Below are 24,629 nucleotides of genomic sequence, written 5' to 3' on the forward strand. Positions count from 1 at the left end.
TTGAGACACAGCAGAGCTCCTCACCCCCAACAATAGGGTTTAGAGACTCATGCCGTTAGAGAATACAAAGTTCAGATCTAAAATGTCATGAGATGCAAAATAAGTCTCTAAAAGTTGTTTAAATACTAAACTAGTAGCCTAGGTTTACAAAAAATGAGTAAACTATGATGGATGATGCAGAGATCCACTTCTGGGGCCCACTTGGTGTGTGCTGGGCTGAGATTTAAGCAATTCATGTGCAGAGGCCATTTGTGGAGTTGAACGCCAGTTTTTGTGCCAGTTTGGGCGTTCAACTCCAGCTTTTGATCCTTTTCTGGCGCTGGACGCCAGAATTGGGCAGAGAACTGGCGTTAAACGCCAGTTTACGTCATCTATCCTTATGCAAAATATAGACTATTATATATTGCTGGAAAGCCCTGGATTTCTACTTTCCAACGCAATTGGAATCATGCCATTTCGAGTTCTGTAGCTCCAGAAAAGCCACTTTGAGTGCAGGGAGGTCAGAATCTAACAGCATCAGCAGCCCTTTCTCAGCCTGAATCAGATTTTTGCTCAGCTCCTTCAATTTCAGCCAGAAAAATACCTGAAATTATAGAAAAACACACAACTCATAGTAAAGTCCAGAAATATGAATTTTTCCTAAAAACTAATGAAAATAGACTAAAAACTAACTAGAACATACTCAAAACTATATGAAATTAACCCCAAAAAGCGTATAAAATATCCGCTCATCACAACACCAAACTTAAACTGTTGCTTGTCCTCAAGCAACTAGACAAATAAAATAGAAGACTAATAGGTTGAGAAGCAATAATATCTCAGAGTTTTCGAGTGAAGCTCAGATTCTAATTAGATGAGTGGGACTAGTAGCTTTTTGCTTCTGAACAGTTTTGGCATCTCACTTTATCCATTGAAGCTCAGAGTGATTGGCATCTATAGGAACTTAGAATTCAGATAGTGTTATTGATTCTCCTATTTCAGTGTGATGATTCTTGAACACAGCTATTTTATGAGTCTTGGCCGTGGCCCTAAGCACTTTGTTTTCCAGTATTACCACCGGATACATAAATGCCACAGACACATAATTGGGTGAACCTTTTCAGATTGTGACTCAGCTTTGCTAAAGTCCCCAATTAGAGGTGTCCAGAGTTCTTAAGCACACTCTTCTTTTTGCCTTGGACCTTGACTTTAACCGCTCAGTCTCAAGTTTTCACTTGACACCTTCACGCCACAAGCACATGGTTAGGGACAGCTTGGTTTAGCCGCTTAGACCAGGATTTTATTCCTTTAGGCCCTCCTATCCACTGATGCTCAAAGCCTTGGGATCCTTTTTATTTGCCCTTGCCTTTTGGTTTTAAGGGTTATTGGCTTTTTGCTCTTGCCTCTTGGTTTTAAGAGCTTTTGGCTTTTTCTGCTTGCTTTTTCTTTTTTTTTTTCTGCAACCTTTGTTCTTTGCTGCTTTTTCTTGCTTCAAGAATCATTTTTATGATTTTTCAGATTATCAATAACATGTCTCATGTTCATCATTCTTTCAAGAGCCAACATATTTAACAGTCTTAAACAACAAATTCAAAAGACATATGCACTGTTCAAGCATTCATTCAGAAGACAGAAAGCATTGCCACCACATTTAACTAATTAGAATTTTTCTTATTAAAACTCGAAATTTTATTGCCTCTTATCCAAAAGATCTACTACTTTATTCATGTTTGCTGATGATGAGAAAAATAAACTATAGCTTAAGTGGAGATAAAATCAAAATGGATACTAATTACTACTATATGACTCCTAAGGTAAACTTCTATAAGGACACTGTCACAGAGTTAAGGCAGAAATTGGAAATTAACAACCTTTATTCTGGGGGGACTGGGGTTCCTCTGATCCTTGGGGTGCTTGGTCCTACAAGAGAAGACTTTTGGCGCTTCAATTCCCTTAAGTCACGCCCTTGCTCCTCTTGTTCTTTAAACATATAGGTAAGCATTTGACTGTGTTCCTTCTATTCTTTTATTATTTGCTCCATAGCTTCCCGTAACTTGGTAACAGACGTCTCAAGATACTCCCAGTATTCAGATTGAGGGATCTCTGGGAGGAATTCCTGTGCTCTCTTCTTGATGGGATCATCTTGTGCTTGTTGTTTTTCCATTGATGCTTTGGTGATTGGCTTCTCAATTGAGATATACTCAGTTATTCCCATCCTCACTCCAGCGTCCTTGCAGAGCAGAGAAATCACGCTTGGATAAGCTAACCTGGCCTCTTTAGAACTTTTGTTAGCAATTTTGTAGAGTTCAGCTGAAATCAGCTGATGAACCTCCACTTCCTTTCCCATCATGATGCAATGGATCATCACTGCTCTTTTAAATGTGACTTCAGAACGATTGCTGGTAGGCAACAGAGAACGCCCAATGAAGTCTAGCCATCCTCTGGCGACTGGTTTGAGATCCTCTCTCTTGAGTTGATTTGGGACACCCTTTGTGTTGGTGGTCCACCTGGCTCCAGGGATACATATGTCCTCTAGAATCTTATCCAGGTCAATGTCTGCTCTCATCATCCTCCTGTTGAAGGAGTCTGGATCGTCCTTTAGCTGAGGTAGCTTTAAGATCTCTCTGATCTTGTCAGGGGTGGTATGAACAATCTTTCCTCTGACCATGGTCCGAAATTCATAGAAGGCAGTTCCAGATAGTTTTTGCTTGTCAGTCTGCCACATATTAGCATAGAACTCCTGGACCATGTTTCTTCCTACTTTCGTTTCAGGATTAGCTAGGACTTCCCAGTTCCTGATTCGAATTTGCTCTTGGATCTCTGGATATTCATCTTCTTTCAGATCGAATCTAACTTCCGGGATCACTGATCTCAGACCCATTATCACTACAAAAAACACGCTAATTTGCGAGGTTTTTCTTTCTAATTTGCGGCGGTTTTTAACCCCCGCAGATTGCATTACAGCAGTTTAATAAACTCCCGCAGTTAGGTGTGCTGCAATATTTTACGGGGTTTTATCAGAACCGACGCAATTTTGAAATCCAAATTGCGGCGGTTTTTGCCCCCCGCTGTTTGCGGGGTTTCAACTAAATCGTGTCGGTTTCCGAAGACTTCCAACAGTTTTGTGTTGCAGCATTTTTTATTCATGTTGTGGGGGGTTTTAAACCCCCGCAAATATGGTAAATTTAAAACAAGATTTTTTTTTGTTGGAGTTGTAAACTCCCACAATTTGAAATGTAATGCCAAAATATTTTCACTATGATATATATAGTTTTTTCTTATTTTATATAATATTTATTAGAATGCAAAATTTAATAAGAATAAAATTCTTTAAAGTATAAATCTAAAATATAACCCATTAAAATAAATAATAACTTTTTAATATTATAATAAAATGTATAATATCTGAATCATCACTGTCTTTATATATCTAATCCTAAAAATTAAATAAGCTAAAATAATATAAACTCACAACTACCACTAATGAGTTCTCTACTTGAATAAGTTTGTTTAATAAAAAAATGCAACATAATACCCTAACAAAGGTGCAACAATAAACAACTAATCAATCTTTAAAGCAATACTAAACAATGTCTTCACGATTTTCATTGCTTCCTCTTGATGATGATCTTCCTGTTGTCGGTGTAATAGGTTCGTTCTCAACATCATTAGCCTAAAATAAATTAAAAATAGAAATGTCAACATAAAAATTGCCACATCTATGACACTATAACGACAATTTAAAGACAAAAAATGTTAAAAAGGCATTAACCTTTTCTTGTGTGAAAAACTTGAACAACAAATTAGTAAGAGTAGGCATGTAAAAGTTAGAATATACGGACTAATACCATGCTAGAACATTAGCATAATATAACGGTTATCATTTATTATAATTTTTAAAAATATTAGTCCAACATAGATTTGACAAGAGATGGCAATTTACCTGAGTTCTATGGTCAAATATACTAGTAAGTTCAACAGGAATTCTTCCTTCTTTAGCAAGAAAATAAGCCTTGAATGCAGCTAATGTCCCATCAAATTTAGACTCCAAACGCTTAAAATCAGCTTGGGAGTAATTGGTAGTAGATGACATTGAAGTTGAAGAATTAGCTAACTGGCTAGGATGATTGCCATTTCTGAAAGTATTAGTAGGTGTTGCTCCCATTCCCATGCATCGCACCCTACCAGAATGCTCCTCCCCAAACACTTTGCCAATAGCATCATTTGTAGATGGTCCAGATTCATCTTTCTCATTTTGAGTCATAAGTACTTCAATTTGTTCCTGCATTTGAGATTTAAGCAACAAAAATATAACAAAATAACATTAAGGTTTGGCAGATTTTGAAGTAACACTTTGTACTAAAATAGACCAAAAAGTACAACTTACTGCTATATCCCTTGCTTCATCAGTCACAAACGACCCATCTCTCTTCTTATGAGTTTCTATGTACATTTCTCCACGGCTAATTTTTCGACCAGTTTCTAAAAACTATACAAAAGAATATAAAAAAAAAGTTAAAGAGCATATCTTAATGTAGTAAAAACAAAAAATGATTGATGGTTCATACTATTTCATGTCTTTTCCTTGAGATGGGTTTCGAGCCACCAGTATGGGGAATTGTTTGCTTCTTGCGGGCTTCCTTATTTCTCCTACACATCTCCTATAAAAAAAGAAAAATGAAGATTAGAAATTACGTATTAATATTATATTTTGAAAATTTTAGCATGTTACTATTGTAGAAGGTAGAAACCGATACTGAACAAAGGATGCCCATTGATCTCTGTCGATGCCGACTGGGACATTATCAATGAGTGCTTGTCTACTCATGCATGGATCATAGAACTCTTTCCATAACTTAATTCTATGTTGTGACCACTTTTTTGCAAGGCTCAATTTGCAATATCGCTTTGCAATGCCCTCAGAAATTTTGAAATGAAATTTTGGCTATAAAAAAGAATCATACATAAATAACAAGATATCATTAACAATAGAAAATTTTAATAGGAATTTAGTAAAACTAATTATTTCAAATATATACCTTCAGCAAGTTACTAAAACACTCTTCAAATCTAGATCGAGGTATGCCTAAAGGTCCTGACCACTTTGAGAAATTGATTGGAAATAACTTACAATCAACTGCCAATGTCCCTAGATATCCAGCAAGCAAACCTTGGGCTTCTCCAATAGCTTGTTGATCTTCAAAGTTCACAACAACTTGCTCATCTCTAGATAAGTTATCCATTTCTTTAACTTTTAGCCTTCTAGTCTTAATAGTTCCATCTGTGCCTTTATTTCCAAAGTTTTAAACTAAATTAAAAATTTAAACACAAAGTATTTGCATATAAAATTAATTATATGTAAGTACATATTTACTTTTAAAATAGAATTTTTAAACATTTTACAATTAAAAGCTTTTAAATTTTAAACAATTATGAAGAATTCACATGTAACACAAAGGACAACACAAATCACAGAATAAAATTTCACTCCTAGACACTAGGATCAAGAAAGAAACAGATCACTTGAGTAAAAGAAGACTAAGTTTGCAACAGAACATTTGTTAGGTACCCCTAAAAAAAATAAAAACGAACTCTCCAAGAATCAAGAATATTTCGCAGTTCATATGAGTACACCTTAAGAAAAAATGAAAATTTTCAAATTCATCAACAACTCGTGTAAATCATATGGGCACCACTGTTCAGCTGTGGATTAGATCCTAAAAATAAACAAATTGAAAACTATATATCACTGAATAAAAATACATAAATAAATTATTTAAAAAATCATCTTTACATCAAGGAAAAAATGGAACCATGGACAACGACAAATGCAACTCGTCAGAATCTAGAAAACCCTCAATCAAAATCTCAATTAATAAAGAATAAAGGCAAAACTTGATAAATAAGAAAACAAGGAATCTGATCTATGTACACCACCAGTTTTAAAAGAGACAAGAATGTTAGAAAGCATGGTGCATCTAGATATAATCACAGAAAGAAGAATACCATGAAAAGAAGAGAAACAAACATTCAGAATCCAAATTCAAAATTGCAAATCAATGAAACAAATTGAGCCACTGCCGATTGATCCCACTAGGTGGTAGAGCAATACTACATTCGCATTCCACAAAAGGAAACAAAACGACTCTGTGGGTGGCAGCGATGATAAGCTATATTATAGAGGGAAAAGGAGCAAAATGGGAATAACTTCCTGATATCGAAATGGCGCTCCTTCTCCTTCGGTGTATCGAAATGGTAAGTACATATATATATATATATATATATATATATATATATAGTGTGGACCGAAAAACATAAAAGATTTAGTAGTGGAATACAATCTTGTATTAAGTTAGTCTTACTTACGAATGGCCAAATTGGATTGAGATATCACTTAATTAAGAATGCAATTTAGCCACCTTAATTATTGGATATGATCATTATATTATTTAAATTATAAAGTAACTAACGAAAAAGTTAATTAAATGGACATCTAATTGAGAAAGAGAGAGAGAGAGAGAGACAGAGAGCAATTTACAATATTGACCAGACAAACACTCATTATTTTTCTACCGAGTTTTCATTATTACTACAAGGAGAAGATAAATAAATAACAATTTGGACAAAAAGAAAAGGGGATTTGAAAGGGAAAAGATCATGATGATTTGATGATAAATAATGTGATTTCACAAAAGCCAGAACTATGCATATGCATATCACTTTGTCATCTAGTAATATTATAGGAGTAGTACTATTTCGTATTTTCATTTTATGCCTCGGGAGTTGGGTGAATATTTTAAGATTTTTATTAAAAATATTTTGGGCAACATTTCCGTACAATTGAAGTCTTTATCATATGCCTCAAAATAAGTAAACTTTAATATTATTCAACCATAGCCACATAGAAAGCTAAATAATCAGCATTAGACCTGTAAAAGTTGGCATAGTACATGTTCAGCTATCAATGCATCACTTTTCTACTTTTATACAAGAGATTGTACAAAAAAAATATATTATATATAAAGATTAAAATATAAAAATTTGTATTTATATAGAAAGCACTTATTTAGCAACTCAGCATGAGAAATTAAGTTTATTATGCACCATACCTACTGTCTTCACGGTCCAATATTCAGAAGATTGACGTCCACCAAAGGGCCTAGTATGTTCTTGGGATCCTTGGTTAGGCAGTGAATGATCCATATTACTATCCGGATTGCTTTGTATTGCTGAATCATGATTAGGTGGTAAATCATGATTAGGTGGTGAGATATCCGTAGGTGAATTGTGAAATACCTCATCGTTAGACTGATCAAAACCATTTTCAGGTAGAGGAGCTGATCTCAGGGGATTAGTAAACCGTTTACACTTCGGCATTGCTGTAAATGAATTTAACAACAAATAGTTAGAGAAAATAACTCAAAAAGCATGTTATATTTCACACAAAATTAGGCCAGAGATAAAATTTATGAACAAGCCAACGGATTAACCATAACCTTAAAATTAACAAATATATAAATAAGCTTTAACCTTAGATTTCTCATTATGAGTCAACTACGTCATCGATCAAGTGGTTTGTTGCCAATTGAATGTATTCATCACTGTTACCAAAATATTGATCAAGAGCTTGCTCTTGATGTGGCTCGTCCTCATCTGCAGCCTCTTCAATTTCATCACCCATTTCATACAAATCTCTTGGTTTTAAATGAACAACAATACTCCATCCTTTGTTAACGACATCATCTACGTAGTATACCATTGATGCTTGTGACGCTAGAATATAAGGCTCATCTTCTTCATGTTCACCGGTATGAATTGGTCTTTCAAAGTTAACACAATGAAAATGCCATTGATCTCTTCTATATCCTCTATGTCGAGTGGAATCAGCCCATTTACATTTGAAGAGAACAACAGTGAATCGCCCATAATAGCTAACCTCAATTATATCCTCCAACTTGCCATAATAGGGTACATCACCTTGTCTTAAATTTTTGTCAACTCGACTTGCAACACATGGTGTGCTAGAGGTTAAATATACTCCACTATTCTGTGTCCTCAAACCTTCTTCACGAGCAACAGTTCGAAATGTGCAACCATTTATTTTATAAGCACTATATCTCGTTGCATTTGATAAGGGGCCTCGTGCTAAAAATTTTATGTCAGTAGACAACTGTTCTATGGTATCTGGGTTCATTATCTGAAATTGGGATAAGTTATGAGAGTTAAAACGTTTATATCTTAACACCTTTTCCATTTCATAAACTCTAATAATTAAGTAACTTACTCGTTTTTCAAACCACGAAACAAATTCCTTAAATACTCTCTTCTCTATGTCTGTGGGGTTCGGTCTTCTTCCCTTTGAGCTTCTTCTTATGTATTCTCTAAATTCACTGCATTAGGAATTAATTTGGATTCAGAGTACGTCACTCACGAATATAGATTCTGAATATATTACTGCAAATAACCTCTATCTTTACTTACTTCACATAATCCTTGACGGCTTGACAATTTAGTAACACATATTTATGGGCTTGTAGCTTTTGCTTTTCATTCAACGTAAAAATTGTACCAGAACTCCCTGCTTTACCCACCGGCGGAAAGAGACAAGATTTTGAGCATCCCTTGTCAAGCGGGTCATCACATACACGTCTAGCTCTATTGAACCTTGTCTCTATATCTTCAAAATAGCGAGAACAAAAAGTGAGACATTCCTCAGCTAAATATCCTTCGGCTATTGATGCTTCTGCTTGTGCTCTATTCCGCACATGGGATTTTAGATGGCCTAACTCCCTAAAATAATATAAAAAAATCAAGTAAAAATGACATGACTAGAGATGTGATGCGCATAAACTAGTTATGCTACGATTTAGGAAATTGCACGATCGGCAAAATTCCTTCCGGCAAGTGCACCGGTTATCGTCAAGTAAAAACTCACAATAGAGTGAGGTCGAATCCCACAAGGATTGGTTGAGTGAGCAATTCGGATTAGAAGTGTGTTCTAGTTGAGCGGAATCAAGATTGAGATGAGAATTGCGGAATGTAAGATTGGCGGGAAAAGTAAATGACAAGAAATTGAAATGGCGGAATCTTAAATTGCATGAATTAAAGAGCAGAAACTAAATTGCTGAAATTAAAAGGGAATGGGGGTGATTGCATGAATTGAGTTGCAGAATGTAAAGAGAAGATGGAAATCAGAATTGGGGGATTCATTGGGTTATAGGAGATATTGAGATCTCCGAATCAAAACATGTTTATCTCTTCCTCAAGCAATGCGTTCATTGAATTTTGCTTGGCAATCTTATATGATTGGATCCCAATCCCTTGGTTCACCAATTCTCTCTAAAAATGAACAAATTCCCAATCCCTTGGTTTAAATGTTCATAAGAAGAGATGATGCTTGATCACTGATTATACCACACAGTTTCATGAACCACAATTTGGTAGGATTACATGTCACAATATCCATCCAAACCCCAATCCAATTCACTGTGAGAAAGCTTCTCTAGCATGAATCCTCCATTCCTTTCCCAAGGTTCCGAAGGATTCCAATTATGGGTAGTTTCTTTCCCAAGACAACTACCCAATGGAATTAGATCGAGAAGCTTTCTAACAAAATTCAAGAGAAAAGATTGAAGAAGAAGATAAACTATTATTGATTCATTGAATTACAATAGAGCTCCCTAACCCAATGAAAGGGGGTTTAGTGAGTCATAGCTCTGAATTCAATTACAAAGATATGAAAACTAGCTAAAAGTGAAGGTAAAAGTTCCAAAGTCCCCTCTCTAACTTAAATTCTATCCTATTTATACACTTTCTATATTGAGCTTCTGTTGTGTTTCTTGGGCTTTGAGGCCTCTCCCTGCTTTCCTTTTGCCTTGGGTTTATGATCCATAATCTTGATGAGGCTGTTGATCCAAATTCTGTAACATTCATTGAGCCAACTTAGTGATAATCAAATAATGACACATGACTCAATAAATTGAAATTTCAAACTCATCAATCCTTCAGGCCCAATCCCATAAACCATGATATTCAATTGGGTTTCATACCAGAATAAGTTTAAGTTAATGTTTGTGCTCAAATACTAACTTAAACCACAATATTTTTGGTCCAGAAACCTTTTCCAAGAGTGGCGTTTAAGTTGCAGTTCAAGCTTAAACTGCAGCTTAAACGCCAGACACTTCCAGTGAGGCCTTTTGTAGAAGCACGTTTAAGCTTCAGTTTAAGGTTAAACTGAAGCTTAAACGTGGATATAGGAAGGGCAGCCCTGGAGGTCGAACACGTTTAACCTCCAGTTTAAGGTTAAACTGGAGGTTAAACGTGGAAATGGAAGGAGGCATCCTGGAGGTCGAACACGTTTAACCTCCAGTTTAAGGTTAAACTGGAGGTTAAACGTGGAAGCTTAGAAGGGTAGCCCTGGAGGTGTCGAACACGTTTAAGCTCCAGTTTGAGGTCAAACTGGAGCTTAAACGTGGAAATGGAGAGAGCAACCCTGGAGGAGAAAACTTGGTCGAACACGTTTAAGCTCCAGTTTGAGGTCAAACTGGAGCTTAAACGTGGAAATGGCTCCCTGGTGCTTTTCCCATTCTGGCGTTTAACCTCCAGTTTAAGGTTAAACTGGAGGTTAAACGTGGAACTCCTTCCTGAGTGGCATTATCATCTTGGCGTTTAACCTCCAGTTTGAGGTCAAACTGGAGGTTAAACGTGGAATGCTTCTTTGGTGAGACTTTTCATTCTGGCGTTTAACCTCCAGTTTAAGGTTAAACTGGAGGTTAAACTTCAATTCCAGCATTTCTTAGCCTTCATGATTCTGGCGTTTAAGCTCCAGTTTAGGCTTAAACTGGAACTTAAACTCCACATGTGATATTCAAGCTTCCTTTATTGATTTTGTTGCTTCTTTGCTTAGCCTCTTCTTCCCTGAAATCATCCAAACAAATGCATCAAAGTCTTGCAAAATTTCATGAGAAATCTTCCATTCATAGCATTCAAGTAATATAACTAAAACTCATGGAATTTGCATCAAAATCATATTGTTTGGATGGTTCATTGCTTTGTTATTCTTTTAACCATTCTTGGTTACTTTAAGCTCAAGAAAATGCATAAAACCACTAAAACTAACAGAAAAATACTAGTGAAACTAGCCTAAGATGCCTTGGCATCACAACACCAAACTTAATACTTGCTTGTCCCTAAGCAAGTCCTGAGTTATTTGAGAAGAAAGTATGAAACAGAAAGCAATTACATTGGCTATATTAGCAAGCATTTGAAGTTCCTCAGAAGGGTTTTATGCAGAAAGTTGCAGCATCACTTTTTTCATTCTTATCAGGTAAGATTATCACTTTTTCATTGCATCCATCAAACACTGCTATGGCCTCTTGTTATTCTTATGTCCTTGGCACTTTTCTCTTCTTTGTTTTTCTTTTCTTTTTCTTAGAGCTTCTTTTGCTCCTTGTTTGCTTAGTGTCATGTGTTGCACAAGCCTTTGGCATTTTCTTTTTCTTATCAGTGCACTACACATATCCACTTTAGGCATTTTAGTTCACATTTCTTCTTGAGACATTGGTGCCCAGCACCTCTTTGTGTGACTAAATGTTTTGTATTTAGGTTGCTCTTGATAATGGACTTTTGGTTGATAATCCCGGGTTAGTTAACCCAAGTTACCAAGTGTTGAAACACTCCTCAGAACCTATTCATCCAAGCATATCCTTAATACATGAACACCACAGGCATTTGTCTCAGAAGTTCAAACCATTGGTGCCTAGCTTATTTTCTTAATTTTTTTTTCTTTTTGGTTGCCCTTTTTCAGTGGCTTTTTCTTCTTCCTTTTCTTTCTTTTTCATGGCCAAAGACATTTATTCATCAAGATCCATAGACAGTTTTCAATTTCTACATAAAAATGATAATTCTACACTCTATTTCCAGTGATCTGACTAAACAATCAAGCATGCATACCACCACTTAATTCTACTTGATTTGTCACTAATTGAGCCAAGTTACTTTTGTTCAAACTTTTCTTTTATTTTCGGAAACAGAACAAGCATGGCAAGCATTTGTTTAAGAAGGTGGAGTTATATCCAAACATCTAGGCATTCACTTTATTCAAAGCAATAAACAGACAAATATACTAAAAGCTTCACATTTCAGAAAGATTCAACATTTACAGTTTAAACCAGAACAAGCATGCTTTTGTTTGCCCTTTTTAAAGAATTATCAAGGAACAATACCACCTTGTGAAATTCCTTGTTTTCTCTTTGTTGCCAGGAAACAATTTGATTTCCCTTCTTCTCCTAAATGTTGCTTCATGCTTTAAAATCCTTGTTTCCTTTCCTGCAAAGAGTGATGAAGTTGCTTGCTTCTCAAGCACTTGAGTGGTTAGCTCAACTATGTGTGGGTAAGTATCTGAGTCTTAAGTTGGTGTGTGAACACCAAACTTAGTCTCCCACTTACTTCTCTGTGCTTTGAATCCTTGAGTTCTCTTTGGAATGAAGTTGCTGCTAAGGGTTTTAAGCATTTCTGTGACTGCTTAGAATGGTTGTTCCTCTCATATAATTCAAAGGTTGTTGTGTTCAGTTAATCTTTATGGTGGAACACCAAACTTAGAGTCACACATTCCCCTTTGAATTATTGATCCACGAATTCATTGTTTGGTGTGAAACACCAAACTTAATTCTTTGCAATGCACAGAAACTACTTCACCCTTTTTATTGAAACAAATAAAAGAAACAGCAAAAGGGTATTACCTCAGGTTGGGTTGCCTCCCAACAAGCGCTTCTTTAACGTCATTAGCTTGACGGTCAGCTTCCTCAGTTGAGGTGATATTTAACTTTGTCCTTCTCATCCACATCTCCCAAGTAATGTTTGAGTCTTTGACCGTTCACAATGAAGGTTCGTTGTGACTTTTCTTCCATGATTTCTACTTGTCCATATTTGGAGACCTTGGTGACAAGGAATGGTCCAGACCACCTTGATTTTAGCTTCCCTGGAAATAGCTTCAGCCTAGAATTGTAGAGCAATACTTTTTGTCCTTCTTCAAATTTCCTTGGGGCTATGTTGCTGTCATGCTTCTTCTTTGCTCTTTCTTTGTAAATTTTGGCATTCTCATAAGCTTCCGCTCTGAATTCTTCCAACTCTTGAATTTGCAACATCCTTCTTTCTCCAGCAGCTTTGTTGTCCAAGTTCAAAAGTTTCAAGGCCCAGTATGCCTTGTGCTCCAACTCCAGTGGCAAATGGCAAGCTTTTCCATATACTAGTTGGTAAGGAGACATTCCAATTGGTGTTTTGAAAGCTGTCCTATATGCCCAAAGAGCATCATCCAGCTTAATCGACCAGTCATTCCTTGAAGTTCCCACAGTCTTTTCCAGGATCCTTTTGAGTTCTCTGTTAGATATTTCGGCTTGCCCACTTGTCTGTGGATGGTATGGTGTGGCTACCTTGTGTTTGACTCCATATTTTAGAAGCAATGCCTCTAATGGTTTGTTGCAGAAGTGGCTTCCTCCATCACTGATGATTGCTCTTGGAACCCCAAAACGGCAAAAAATGTGTTTTCTGAGGAAGTTCATGACTACCTTATTATCATTGGTTGGAGTTGCTATTGCTTCAACCCATTTGGAGACATAGTCTACTGCCACAAGAATGTAATTATTTGAGTATGAGGAGGGAAAGGGTCCCATGAAATCTATCCCCCATACATCAAACAATTCAAGTTCCAGAATGAATTGTTGTGGCATTTCATTTCTTCTTGGCAGGTTCCCCGCTTTTTGGCATTCATGGCAGTGCTTCACTAATTCTTTTGCATCTTTGAAGATAGTGGGCCAATAAAAACCACACTGCAACACCTTAGCTGCTGTTCTTTCTCCTGCAAAATGTCCTCCATAAGTGGAGCCATGGCAGTCCCATAAGACTTCCCTTCCTTCTTCCTCGGATATGCATCTTCTGAGTATGCCATCGGAACATTTTTTGAACAAGTATGGTTCGTCCCAGATGAAGTATTTGGCATCATTTACCAATTTCTTCCTTTGATGTTTGTTAAATTCCAACGGTAAACTCCCAGTGGCCTTGAAGTTTGCTATGTCTGCAAACCAGGGTGCTTTGTGAATTACCATGAGTTGTTCATCAGGAAAGCACTCATTTATATGTGTGCTTTGTGCGTTTCCTTCTTCACATGGTATTCTTGATAAATGGTCTGCCACCTTGTTCTCTACACCCTTCTTGTCTTTGATTTCAATGTCAAATTCCTGCAACAAAAGAACCCATCTAATAAGTCTTGGTTTGGATTCTTGTTTAGCAAGTAAGTATTTTAAAGCTGAATGATCAGTGAAGACAATGACTTTAGATCCAATGAGATAGGATCTAAATTTGTCAAATGCAAAGACTATTGCCAAGAGTTCTTTTTCAGTGGTTGTGTAATTCCTTTGGTTATCATTCAAGACTTTACTGGCATAATAAATCACATGTACCAAATTGTCTTTCCTTTGTCCTAACACTGCCCCAATAGCAAGGTCTGATGCATCACACATCAGTTCAAAAGGTAAGTTCCAATCAGGTGGGGCAATGATAGGTGCAGAGGAAAGTTTTTGCTTCAAAAGTTCATAGGCTAGCATGCAATTTTTATCAAATACAAAGGGTGTATCAGAGACAAGCAAGTTACTCAAAGGTTTGGCTATTTTAGAAAAGTCTCTAATAAACCTTCTGTAAAAACCAGCGTGTCCCAAAAAACTCCTAACTGCCTTGACATTACTTGGTGGAGGTAATTTTTCAATGAGTTCCACCTTAGCTCTGTCCACCTCAATGCCTCTATTAGAGATTTTGTGGCCAAGGACTATTCCTTCTGTGACCATGAAATGACACTTTTCCCAGTTTAATACTAGGTTAGTCTCTTGGCATCTCTTAAGCACCAAGGCAAGGTGGTGTAGGCAGCTAGGAAAAGAATCTCCAAACACAGAAAAATCGTCCATGAAGACCTCAATAAATTTTTCAATCATGTCCGAAAAGATGGACAGCATGCATCTTTGGAAAGTGGCAGGTGCATTGCACAATCCAAAGGGCATGCGTCTATAAGCAAAAACTCCATATGGACAAACAAATGATGTTTTCTCTTGATCTTTAGGATCAACTACTATTTGGTTGTAGCCTGAATATCCATCTAAAAAACAATAGTAAGCATGTCCGGCAAGCCTTTCAAGCATCTGATCTATGAATGGGAGTGGGAAATGATCCTTTCTGGTGGCTTCATTGAGCTTCCTGTAGTCTATGCACATCCTCCACCCAGTGACGGTTCTTGTGGGTATGAGTTCGTTCTTCTCATTTGGCACCACAGTTATGCCACCTTTCTTGGGAACTACATGGATGGGACTAACCCATGGGCTATCAGAAATGGGGTAGATTACCCCTGCCTGCCATAACTTCATGACTTCCTTTTGTACCACTTCTTTCATGACGGGATTCAATCTTCTCTGAGCTTGAATGGAGGGTCTGGCATCCTCTTCTAACAAGATTTTATGCATGCATATGGATGAACTTATCCCCTTCAAATCGGCTAGGGTCCATCCAATGGCATCTTGATGAGTTTGTAGCACCTTGATCAATTCTTCTTCCTGTTCTTGGCTTAGGGCAGAGCTAATGATAACAGGGTGACTCTCATCACTACCCAAGTATGCATACTTGAGATTAGGGGGCAATGCTTTGAGCTCAGGTTTTGGTGCTTCCTTCTCTTCTTTCACTCTCTCTGGCATGCTTGGCATGGTTGTTTCAGCAGCCTTGATGTCACTAACTTCAATATCCTTGGTGAACTCCTCCTCTGCCACTTCCTTTATTGTTTCCTCAAAAGTTTCTTGTACTGCAATGTCCACTACATCAATCCTCATGCATTCCCTTAGTGATTCTGATGGATAGCTCATTGCCTTGAATACGTTAAACACCAATTTCTCATCATGTAGTCTAAGAGTGAGTTCACCTTTTTGTACATCTATGATGGCTCCAGCAGTAGCCAGGAAGGGTCTTCCTAGAATTATTGAAGCTTTGGCTTCTTCCTCCATATCTAACACCACAAAATCAGCAGGAAATATAAAATCTCCCACTTTCACCAACAAATCCTCAACTATCCCATGAGGGAATTTAAAAGTTCGATCTGCCAATTGGAGGGCCATTCTTGTTGGTTTGGCTTCCTCAATCTTCATTCTTCTCATCATTGTTAGAGACATCAAATTGATGCTGGCCCCTAAGTCACACAAGGCCTTCTCCACCATGACTTCTCCTATGATGCAGGGGATTTGGAAACTGCCTGGGTCCTTCAATTTCTGAGGCAATTTGTGCTGAATGATGGCACTGCATTCTTCAGTTAACAACACAGTTTCCTCATTTCTCCAGCTTCTCTTCTTGGTCATTAATTCTTTTAAGAATTTTGCATAGAGTGGCATTTGCTCTATTGCCTCAGCAAACGGAATGTTGATTTGGAGCTTCTTGAAAATCTCCAAGAACCTAGAGAATTGACCATCCTTTTCACTTTTCATCAAACGTTGAGGATATGGTGCTTTAGGTGTATAAGGCTTCAGGACCTCTTTTTCTTTTGTTGCGGACGGTGTAAAAGATTGTCCTTGTTCCTTGTCTCTCACATGTTCCCTTGTTTCATCCTCTGTGGTTTCCTTTGAGATCTCCTTTAGATTCTTTCCACTTCTGAGGGTTATGGCCTTACATTCTTCCCTTGCAATAGCCTTGGCAGCATGAGAAACGCTCGTCCCAGGGGTTTGCTTAGACAAATACAAAATTTGATTTTCTAGCTTCTGGATGGCAGCTCCTTGGTTTTGCAGGTTAGACTTTACTTCTTCCTTAAAAGCTTTCAATTCGGTTATGTCTTGACTCATGGTTGTAAGCATTCCTTCTATCCGGTTTAATTGATCTTGAAATTGTTGGTTTGGATCAGGTTGGGTAGGTTGATTATTTTGGCCATGATATGATGGTTGGGGGTAAGTGTTTTGTGTGGCTTGGTATGATCTTTGGTTGGAGTTTTGGTATGTGGAATTGTTATGTTGGTTGTGGTTGTAAGGTTTGTGGTTTTGTGGTTGGGTTTGTTGGTTCCCCCACCCAAAGTTTGGGTGATTTTTCCATCCTGGGTTGTAAGTGTTGGAGTGTGGATCATATGATTGCCTTTGTTGGTTTCCCACATAGTTGGCCTCTTCCCAATCACCTCCTTCAATGCTTACTTCCTCTTGATCTTGTGTGTGTATTGCAGCCACTTGCTTTGTTTCTAATTGCCTGGTAAGCTCTGCTAGTTGCTTGGCAAACACCTTGTTTTGGGCTAGAATTGTATCAACATGGTTCAGCTCCATGACTCCCTTAGTGTTGTGCCTTTCTGATGCATAGTAGTACTCATTCTCAGCCACTGTCTCAATCACCTCAATGGCCTCTTCCACAGTCTTTTTCCTGTTCAATGAACCTCCTGATGAATGGTCTACAGCCTTCCTTGATTCATAAGAGAGTCCATCATAGAAAATATGCAATTGCACCCAATCATGGAACATGTCTGGTGGGCATTTCCTTGTCAAGTCCTTGAATCTCTCCCATGCCTCGTAGAGAGTTTCACCATCTTGTTGTCTAAAAGTCTGAACCTCAGATCGAAGCCTATTGACCTTTTGTGGGGGGTAGAAACGTGCCAGAAACTTGCTTTCCACCTCATCCCATGTTGTTAGACTCCCCCTTGGGAATGATTCCAGCCACTTAGCTGCTTTGTCCCTAAGTGAAAATGGGAACAAAAGCAGTTTATAGGCATCTTCCTGGACTCCATTGGACTTCACAGTGTCACAAATTCTCAGGAATTTTGTGAGATGTTGGTTTGGGTCTTCATTAGCACTTCCACCAAATGAACAATGATTCTCCACAAGTGATATTAGCTGTGGTTTGAGTTCAAAATTGTTGGCCTGAATGGGTGGTTTCTGGATGCTGCTACCACAATTCCCAGAGGTTGGGTTTATGTATGAACTAAGAACCCTCCTCTCAGGAATGGCATTGTTTCCATCAGCTCTCTCATGGTTGTGAACTTCTCTATCCATGTTGAGATCTAAAGCTTCCTCAAAATTGTCCTCAGATTCTCCTTCAGATTCCTCTTCTCCCACTACTCTCTTCCCTCTTGCTTCCCTTCTCAGTCTATGAAGGGTCCTCTCTGGTTCAGTATATGGAGGAGTTGATGTCTCTCCTCTCCTACCTGTCATACAAGAACACAGCACAGGCACAAACAAGTGAAATACTCTTGGTTAATGGAAGAGTATGGTTAGAGCAATTGAGGAATTAATTCAAACAGTTAGTGAGTCAGTGAGTTAGTTGCTTGAATTTAAAGGCATAAAGAAAGAAAGCATGTAACCGAGTGCAGAAATTAAAATTCAACAAGTAACTTGAACAGAATTAACAAAGCAAGAGAAATTGCTCAATCTAGTTAGCTTCCAATTGGAGAATTGTCAATCGAAAACCAATCCCCGGCAACGGCGCCATAAACTTGATGCGCATAAACTAGTTATGCTACGATTTAGGAAATTGCACGATCGGCAAAATTCCTTCCGGCAAGTGCACCGGTTATCGTCAAGTAAAAACTCACAATAGAGTGAGGTCGAATCCCACAAGGATTGGTTGAGTGAGCAATTCGGATTAGAAGTGTGTTCTAGTTGAGCGGAATCAAGATTGAGATGAGAATTGCGGAATGTAAGATTGGCGGGAAAAGTAAATGACAAGAAATTGAAATGGCGGAATCTTAAATTGCATGAATTAAAGAGCAGAAACTAAATTGCTGAAATTAAAAGGGAATGGGGGTGATTGCATGAATTGAGTTGCAGAATGTAAAGAGAAGATGGAAATCAGAATTGGGGGATTCATTGGGTTATAGGAGATATTGAGATCTCCGAATCAAAACATGTTTATCTCTTCCTCAAGCAATGCGTTCATTGAATTTTGCTTGGCAATCTTATATGATTGGATCCCAATCCCTTGGTTCACCAATTCTCTCTAAAAATGAACAAATTCCCAATCCCTTGGTTTAAATGTTCATAAGAAGAGATGATGCTTGATCACTGATTATACCACACAGTTTCATGAACCACAATTTGGTAGGATTACATGTCACAATATCCATCCAAACCCCAATCCAATTCACTGTGAGAAAGCTTCTCTAGCATGAATCCTCCATTCCTTTCCCAAGGTTCCGAAGGATTCCAATTATGGGTAGTTTCTTTCCCAAGACAACTACCCAATGGAATTAGATCGAGAAGCTTTCTAACAAAATTCAAGAGAAAAGATTGAAGAAGAAGATAAACTATTATTGATTCATTGAATTACAATAGAGCTCCCTAACCCAATGAAAGGGGGTTTAGTGAGTCATAGCTCTGAATTCAATTACAAAGATATGAAAACTAGCTAAAAGTGAAGGTAAAAGTTCCAAAGTCCCCTCTCTAACTTAAATTCTATCCTATTTATACACTTTCTATATTGAGCTTCTGTTGTGTTTCTTGGGCTTTGAGGCCTCTCCCTGCTTTCCTTTTGCCTTGGGTTTATGATCCATAATCTTGATGAGGCTGTTGATCCAAATTCTGTAACATTCATTGAGCCAACTTAGTGATAATCAAATAATGACACATGACTCAATAAATTGAAATTTCAAACTCATCAATCCTTCAGGCCCAATCCCATAAACCATGATATTCAATTGGGTTTCATACCAGAATAAGTTTAAGTTAATGTTTCTGCTCAAATACTAACTTAAACCACAATATTTTTGGTCCAGAAACCTTTTCCAAGAGTGGCGTTTAAGTTGCAGTTCAAGCTTAAACTGCAGCTTAAACGCCAGACACTTCCAGTGAGGCCTTTTGTAGAAGCACGTTTAAGCTTCAGTTTAAGGTTAAACTGAAGCTTAAACGTGGATATAGGAAGGGCAGCCCTGGAGGTCGAACACGTTTAACCTCCAGTTTAAGGTTAAACTGGAGGTTAAACGTGGAAATGGAAGGAGGCATCCTGGAGGTCGAACACGTTTAACCTCCAGTTTAAGGTTAAACTGGAGGTTAAACGTGGAAGCTTAGAAGGGTAGCCCTGGAGGTGTCGAACACGTTTAAGCTCCAGTTTGAGGTCAAACTGGAGCTTAAACGTGGAAATGGAGAGAGCAACCCTGGAGGAGAAAACTTGGTCGAACACGTTTAAGCTCCAGTTTGAGGTCAAACTGGAGCTTAAACGTGGAAATGGCTCCCTGGTGCTTTTCCCATTCTGGCGTTTAACCTCCAGTTTAAGGTTAAACTGGAGGTTAAACGTGGAACTCCTTCCTGAGTGGCATTATCATCTTGGCGTTTAACCTCCAGTTTGAGGTCAAACTGGAGGTTAAACGTGGAATGCTTCTTTGGTGAGACTTTTCATTCTGGCGTTTAACCTCCAGTTTAAGGTTAAACTGGAGGTTAAACTTCAATTCCAGCATTTCTTAGCCTTCATGATTCTGGCGTTTAAGCTCCAGTTTAGGCTTAAACTGGAACTTAAACTCCACATGTGATATTCAAGCTTCCTTTATTGATTTTGTTGCTTCCTTGCTTAGCCTCTTCTTCCCTGAAATCATCCAAACAAATGCATCAAAGTCTTGCAAAATTTCATGAGAAATCTTCCATTCATAGCATTCAAGTAATATAACTAAAACTCATGGAATTTGCATCAAAATCATATTGTTTGGATGGTTCATTGCTTTGTTATTCTTTTAACCATTCTTGGTTACTTTAAGCTCAAGAAAATGCATAAAACCACTAAAACTAACAGAAAAATACTAGTGAAACTAGCCTAAGATGCCTTGGCATCAAGATGCAATTCTAACGATCTTTAGTTCATCATACAAAATATTTTACCTCTCAATTGGATACATGTATCGATAATGCACTGGACCTCCGAGCTTTGCTTCATCTACTAGATGGACTGTCAAGTGAACCATGACGGTAAAGAATGATGGAGGGAATAACATTTCCAACTGGCAAAGGACGACCACTATGCGTTGTTGGAGCTTGTCAAGTTCAGAGTTACTTAAGCTTTTCCCACAAAGGATCTTAAAGAATGAGCCAAACTCAGCCAATACTGTGGTAACATGATCTGGCAGCAAATGACGAACTGCTATTGGTAACAATTCCTCCAAAAGAATATGACAGTCATGACTTTTTAATCCAAAAATTTTTTTTCTGTCCTTCATCCACACATCTCGAAATATTACTTGAGTATCCATCTGGTAGCACAACATTCTTCAATGCCGAAAGAAATAGCTTCTTGGTGTCACGTGTTAGTGAAAATAAAGATAAATGATATGATCCATTGTCACTTGGCCAGAGATCACGCCTTATGCCCATTTCTTTCAAATCTTTCCGTGCCTTGAGATTGTCCTTTGATTTTGCTTTGTCATTTAGCAAAGTGTACAAAATGTTATCACACACATTCTTCTCAATGTGCATAAAGTCCAGATTGTGACGCAACAAATTGGTTTTCCAGTACGGAAGATCAAAGAAAATGCTTCGCTTGTTCCATTGCTTAACTTCTCGTCGAGGTCTTTTCCCACCACTACGAGATTCTTCTCGTTGCTGATCTCGTGTTTCAACATCCTGTTGTTGTTCAAGAATGTCAGAACCTAATAACTTCTTAGGTGGACCACGCTCCTCTGTGCTTCCATCAAAACGAACACGATTCAGTCTAAATCTATGATTTCTTCCCAAAAAACGTCTATGACCCATGAAGCACCATTTAGAACTATGACGGAGATAACAAGGAAAAGAATCAAAGTTACAAGTGGGACAAGCTAAACCGGTGTGTGTGTTCCAACCAGATAGCATACCTAACCCAGGAAAATCACTTATTGTCCACATAAGAGCTGCATGCATTCTAAATGTGTTTTCGGATGATGAGTCAAATGTCTCCACACCATCAATCCATAAATCTTTCAATTCATTTATAAGGGGCTGCAAGTACACATCTATCTTATTTCCCGGGGACTTCTTTCCTGGAACAACCATTGATAAGATGAAAGAAGTGTGATTCATACACATCCAAGGTGGAAGATTGTATGGAATCAAGAACACAGGTCAAACGCTATTAGTAGAACTCAAGGCTCCGAAGGGATTAAAACCATCAGTTGCAAGACCTAGGCGAACATTTCATGGCTCTTCGGCAAATAGTGTGTGCATCGCATTAAAATTCTTCCATGCTTCACCGTCCCTTGGATGTCTCAGTAATCCATCTCTTGCAGGTGCAGAATTATGCCATTGCATGTGCTCAGCCGTCTTGCTACACATATATAACCTTTTCAACCTTGGCTTCAGTGGAAAGTATCGCAAAACTTTTGCAGCTTGCTTTTTCTTTTTTTTCTTAGGGATCCATCTAGATATACCGCAATACTTGCATGTATCTTGTATGTTATCTGGAGTGTCATCTAGATATAACATACAGTCATTTGGGCAAGCATCAATCTTAGTATATTCTAGGCCGAGTTTGCAAATTACTTGCTTGGCCTTATAAAAACTAGAAGGCAGCTGTATTCCATCGAAAGTATCTCTCAACAAAGTCAATATCATAGTCATGGCCTTATCGCTTATTCTACACAAGACCTTTATGTGATACAATTTGATTATAAACTCCAACTTTGTGCATTTACTGCCCTCGTGCAACTTTTCATTTCCGTCTTTTAAAAATTCATTGAACTCACTACCATCATCAAAGGAGCCCTCATGTAATCTTCCATCTGCGATGTCTTCATCTCCATCGGGTATAACTGCATCATTCAATCCCATTATACCTTCATCCCCATGGTGGCCGAATACATCATGCAGTAATGTATTTAGCGGATTCTCTTGAGATGGTGGCGCTTGCACTTCTATACTACTTGGCTCAACAGGTTGTATCTCACCATGACGATTCCAGATCACATAGTTTCTGGGAAATGGCTTTAAGAGCAGGTGATCCTGAACTGTGTCTCTTTTATGCCATTTTCCAAATGCACATCGTGGACATGGACAACATATTCTATCCGAAATGGCCGCTCTCGCAAAAGCAAAATCAAGGAATCCAATTATGCCATCCATGTATTCCTTTGTTGTTCGAGGTTTTTCAATCCAAGTTCTATCCATTTGTAACTAATTTATTCAACCAAAAAGTATAAAAAGTTGTAACATAAAGAAGGAATAAGTAATTTATTTTTGTAAAGTAATTAATACATTAAATCTTGTCATCGTAATCATTATAATAAGTTGTTAATTTTTTTTATACTATTTTATGTCACATTGATTTTTTTAATTTTTTACACAGAAATACTAAAGTATTCTTTAAGTATTGGTGTCGTTTTATTGGTGTAAAGTGATAGAAAATTTTAACAGATTACAACTATTTAAGTTTTAATCTTCTAAATTAAATTCTAAACAAATATAGTTTTTCATATCACATTTAAGGATTTGAATAATTATTTTATATGTAATTAATTGGGTATTATTTTATACTTGGTTAGTTTTTTAATTAAATTTTTAGTCATAGCTATATTCAATATTCAATAAATTAAATATTATAATATTTTATGACAAGCATTCTAGCTATAAAAAGTTAAGTTATAATTAAGTTATTGTATATTTTAAACGATTCAAGACTCGAAAAATACTATTCTAAAATGAGTTATATTTTATACATTTTGTTTTCATGTGAATATTATTATATATTTTTTATGTTAAAGTTTTTGCTGTTCAAAAATATTTTTGAAGCTCAGTCATTGCCAATCAACTGAATAAATTGAAAACTAGAAAAAGAAAAAAAATGACTAGAACATAAAAAGGAGGATAGATATTTCAAAAATAAAATCCCAAAAATGATATACATAGAATTTCAAAACTATAACTATTTTATTCAGAATAAAGAACATATAACTACTTTATTGAGGCAAAGAATTACCTTGTAAAAGGAATCAACTGAATAGTTTGGATTAGATCTGAATATATCAGTGAAATAGGAGCAACAGGTATGCCAAATCAACTACTTAGATACTGCAAAAACAATTTTAAAAAAAATGATAAAAATAGTTTAGTATGAACATTAGCAAATGAAAACTTTAATTTTAAATAACAAAATGCAACAAAAGGCACAATTATCACAAATAAAAATGTTCTCTTTATTTTAACTTCAACTATCAAAGAGAGGTTGAACTCAATTTAATTACAAAGCTGTGACAGCGAGACAAAAGTTACATCTTAGGCATCACAGGAAAAAATCAATATCAATGGTTGCTATTATTATCTATATACAATATGCTTATTAGTTAAATAAAAAAGACTGCGTCTTAAGCATGTAACTAATATTTTGTTTTTAATTAGTAGGGAATTATAATATGATTCTTACCGCTAATAATTATAATTGTAAGTGGTTGTGGCACTGACTCGTATATATAGATGGCAAGGTATTCTATGCAGCTTTTAAGAAGAGTTCCATCATATGGACTTGTCAAAATAATTTAAAATTAACTATCTCTATTTTTTTTTATATTCACAATTTAACTCTTTACATTTTTTATTCTATAAAGGAATTTAACATCTAATTTTTCCTAATCTATTCCCACAAATCAAATCTGCAACACCGAATTCTACCTCACAGGTCATGGCAAAATTCATCTGTTGGTATAAGAATAG

The 24,629-nt window shown here is 37.0% G+C and overlaps 2 protein-coding genes and 1 non-coding gene across 3 annotated transcripts; 1 reads left to right on the top strand and 2 right to left on the bottom strand.

The window, feature by feature from the left end:
* Positions 1-3,562: 3,562 nt before the first annotated feature.
* LOC140176061 (uncharacterized) lies at positions 3,563-4,579 on the bottom strand. The gene is made up of 4 exons (XM_072205920.1): positions 4,367-4,579; positions 3,923-4,261; positions 3,752-3,820; positions 3,563-3,652 (listed from the first exon to the last, which is right to left on the bottom strand). The coding sequence occupies exons 1-4, from the start codon at positions 4,430-4,432 to the stop codon at positions 3,563-3,565; spliced, it is 564 nt and encodes a 187-aa protein (XP_072062021.1). The 5' UTR covers positions 4,433-4,579.
* Positions 4,580-17,493: 12,914 nt separating this feature from the next.
* Positions 17,494-17,597, top strand: LOC112725703 (small nucleolar RNA R71). Its single transcript, XR_003164792.1, has one exon. It is a non-coding gene; the product is annotated as a small nucleolar RNA R71 (small nucleolar RNA).
* Positions 17,598-22,121: 4,524 nt separating this feature from the next.
* On the bottom strand, positions 22,122-23,090 carry LOC112721157 (uncharacterized). Its single transcript, XM_025772226.1, has one exon. It carries the CDS (start codon positions 23,088-23,090, stop codon positions 22,122-22,124), a length of 969 nt encoding a protein of 322 aa, XP_025628011.1.
* Positions 23,091-24,629: the final 1,539 nt, after the last annotated feature.

Source organism: Arachis hypogaea, chromosome 11, assembly GCF_003086295.3.
Source record: "Arachis hypogaea cultivar Tifrunner chromosome 11, arahy.Tifrunner.gnm2.J5K5, whole genome shotgun sequence".
NCBI classification, from domain to species: Eukaryota; Viridiplantae; Streptophyta; class Magnoliopsida; order Fabales; family Fabaceae; genus Arachis; species Arachis hypogaea.

Coding starts and splice junctions, on each gene's coding strand:
- LOC140176061 (XM_072205920.1), bottom strand. CDS start 4,432: ATGTACATAGAAACTCATAAGAAGAGAGATGGGTCGTTTGTGACTGAT. Junction 4,262..4,366: donor ATGAAGCAAGGGATATAGCA/GTAAGTTGTACT, acceptor TCTCAAATGCAG/GAACAAATTGAAGTACTTAT. Junction 3,821..3,922: donor TATTTGACCATAGAACTCAG/GTAAATTGCCAT, acceptor GCATGGTATTAG/TCCGTATATTCTAACTTTTA.
- LOC112721157 (XM_025772226.1), bottom strand. CDS start 23,090: ATGGATAGAACTTGGATTGAAAAACCTCGAACAACAAAGGAATACATG.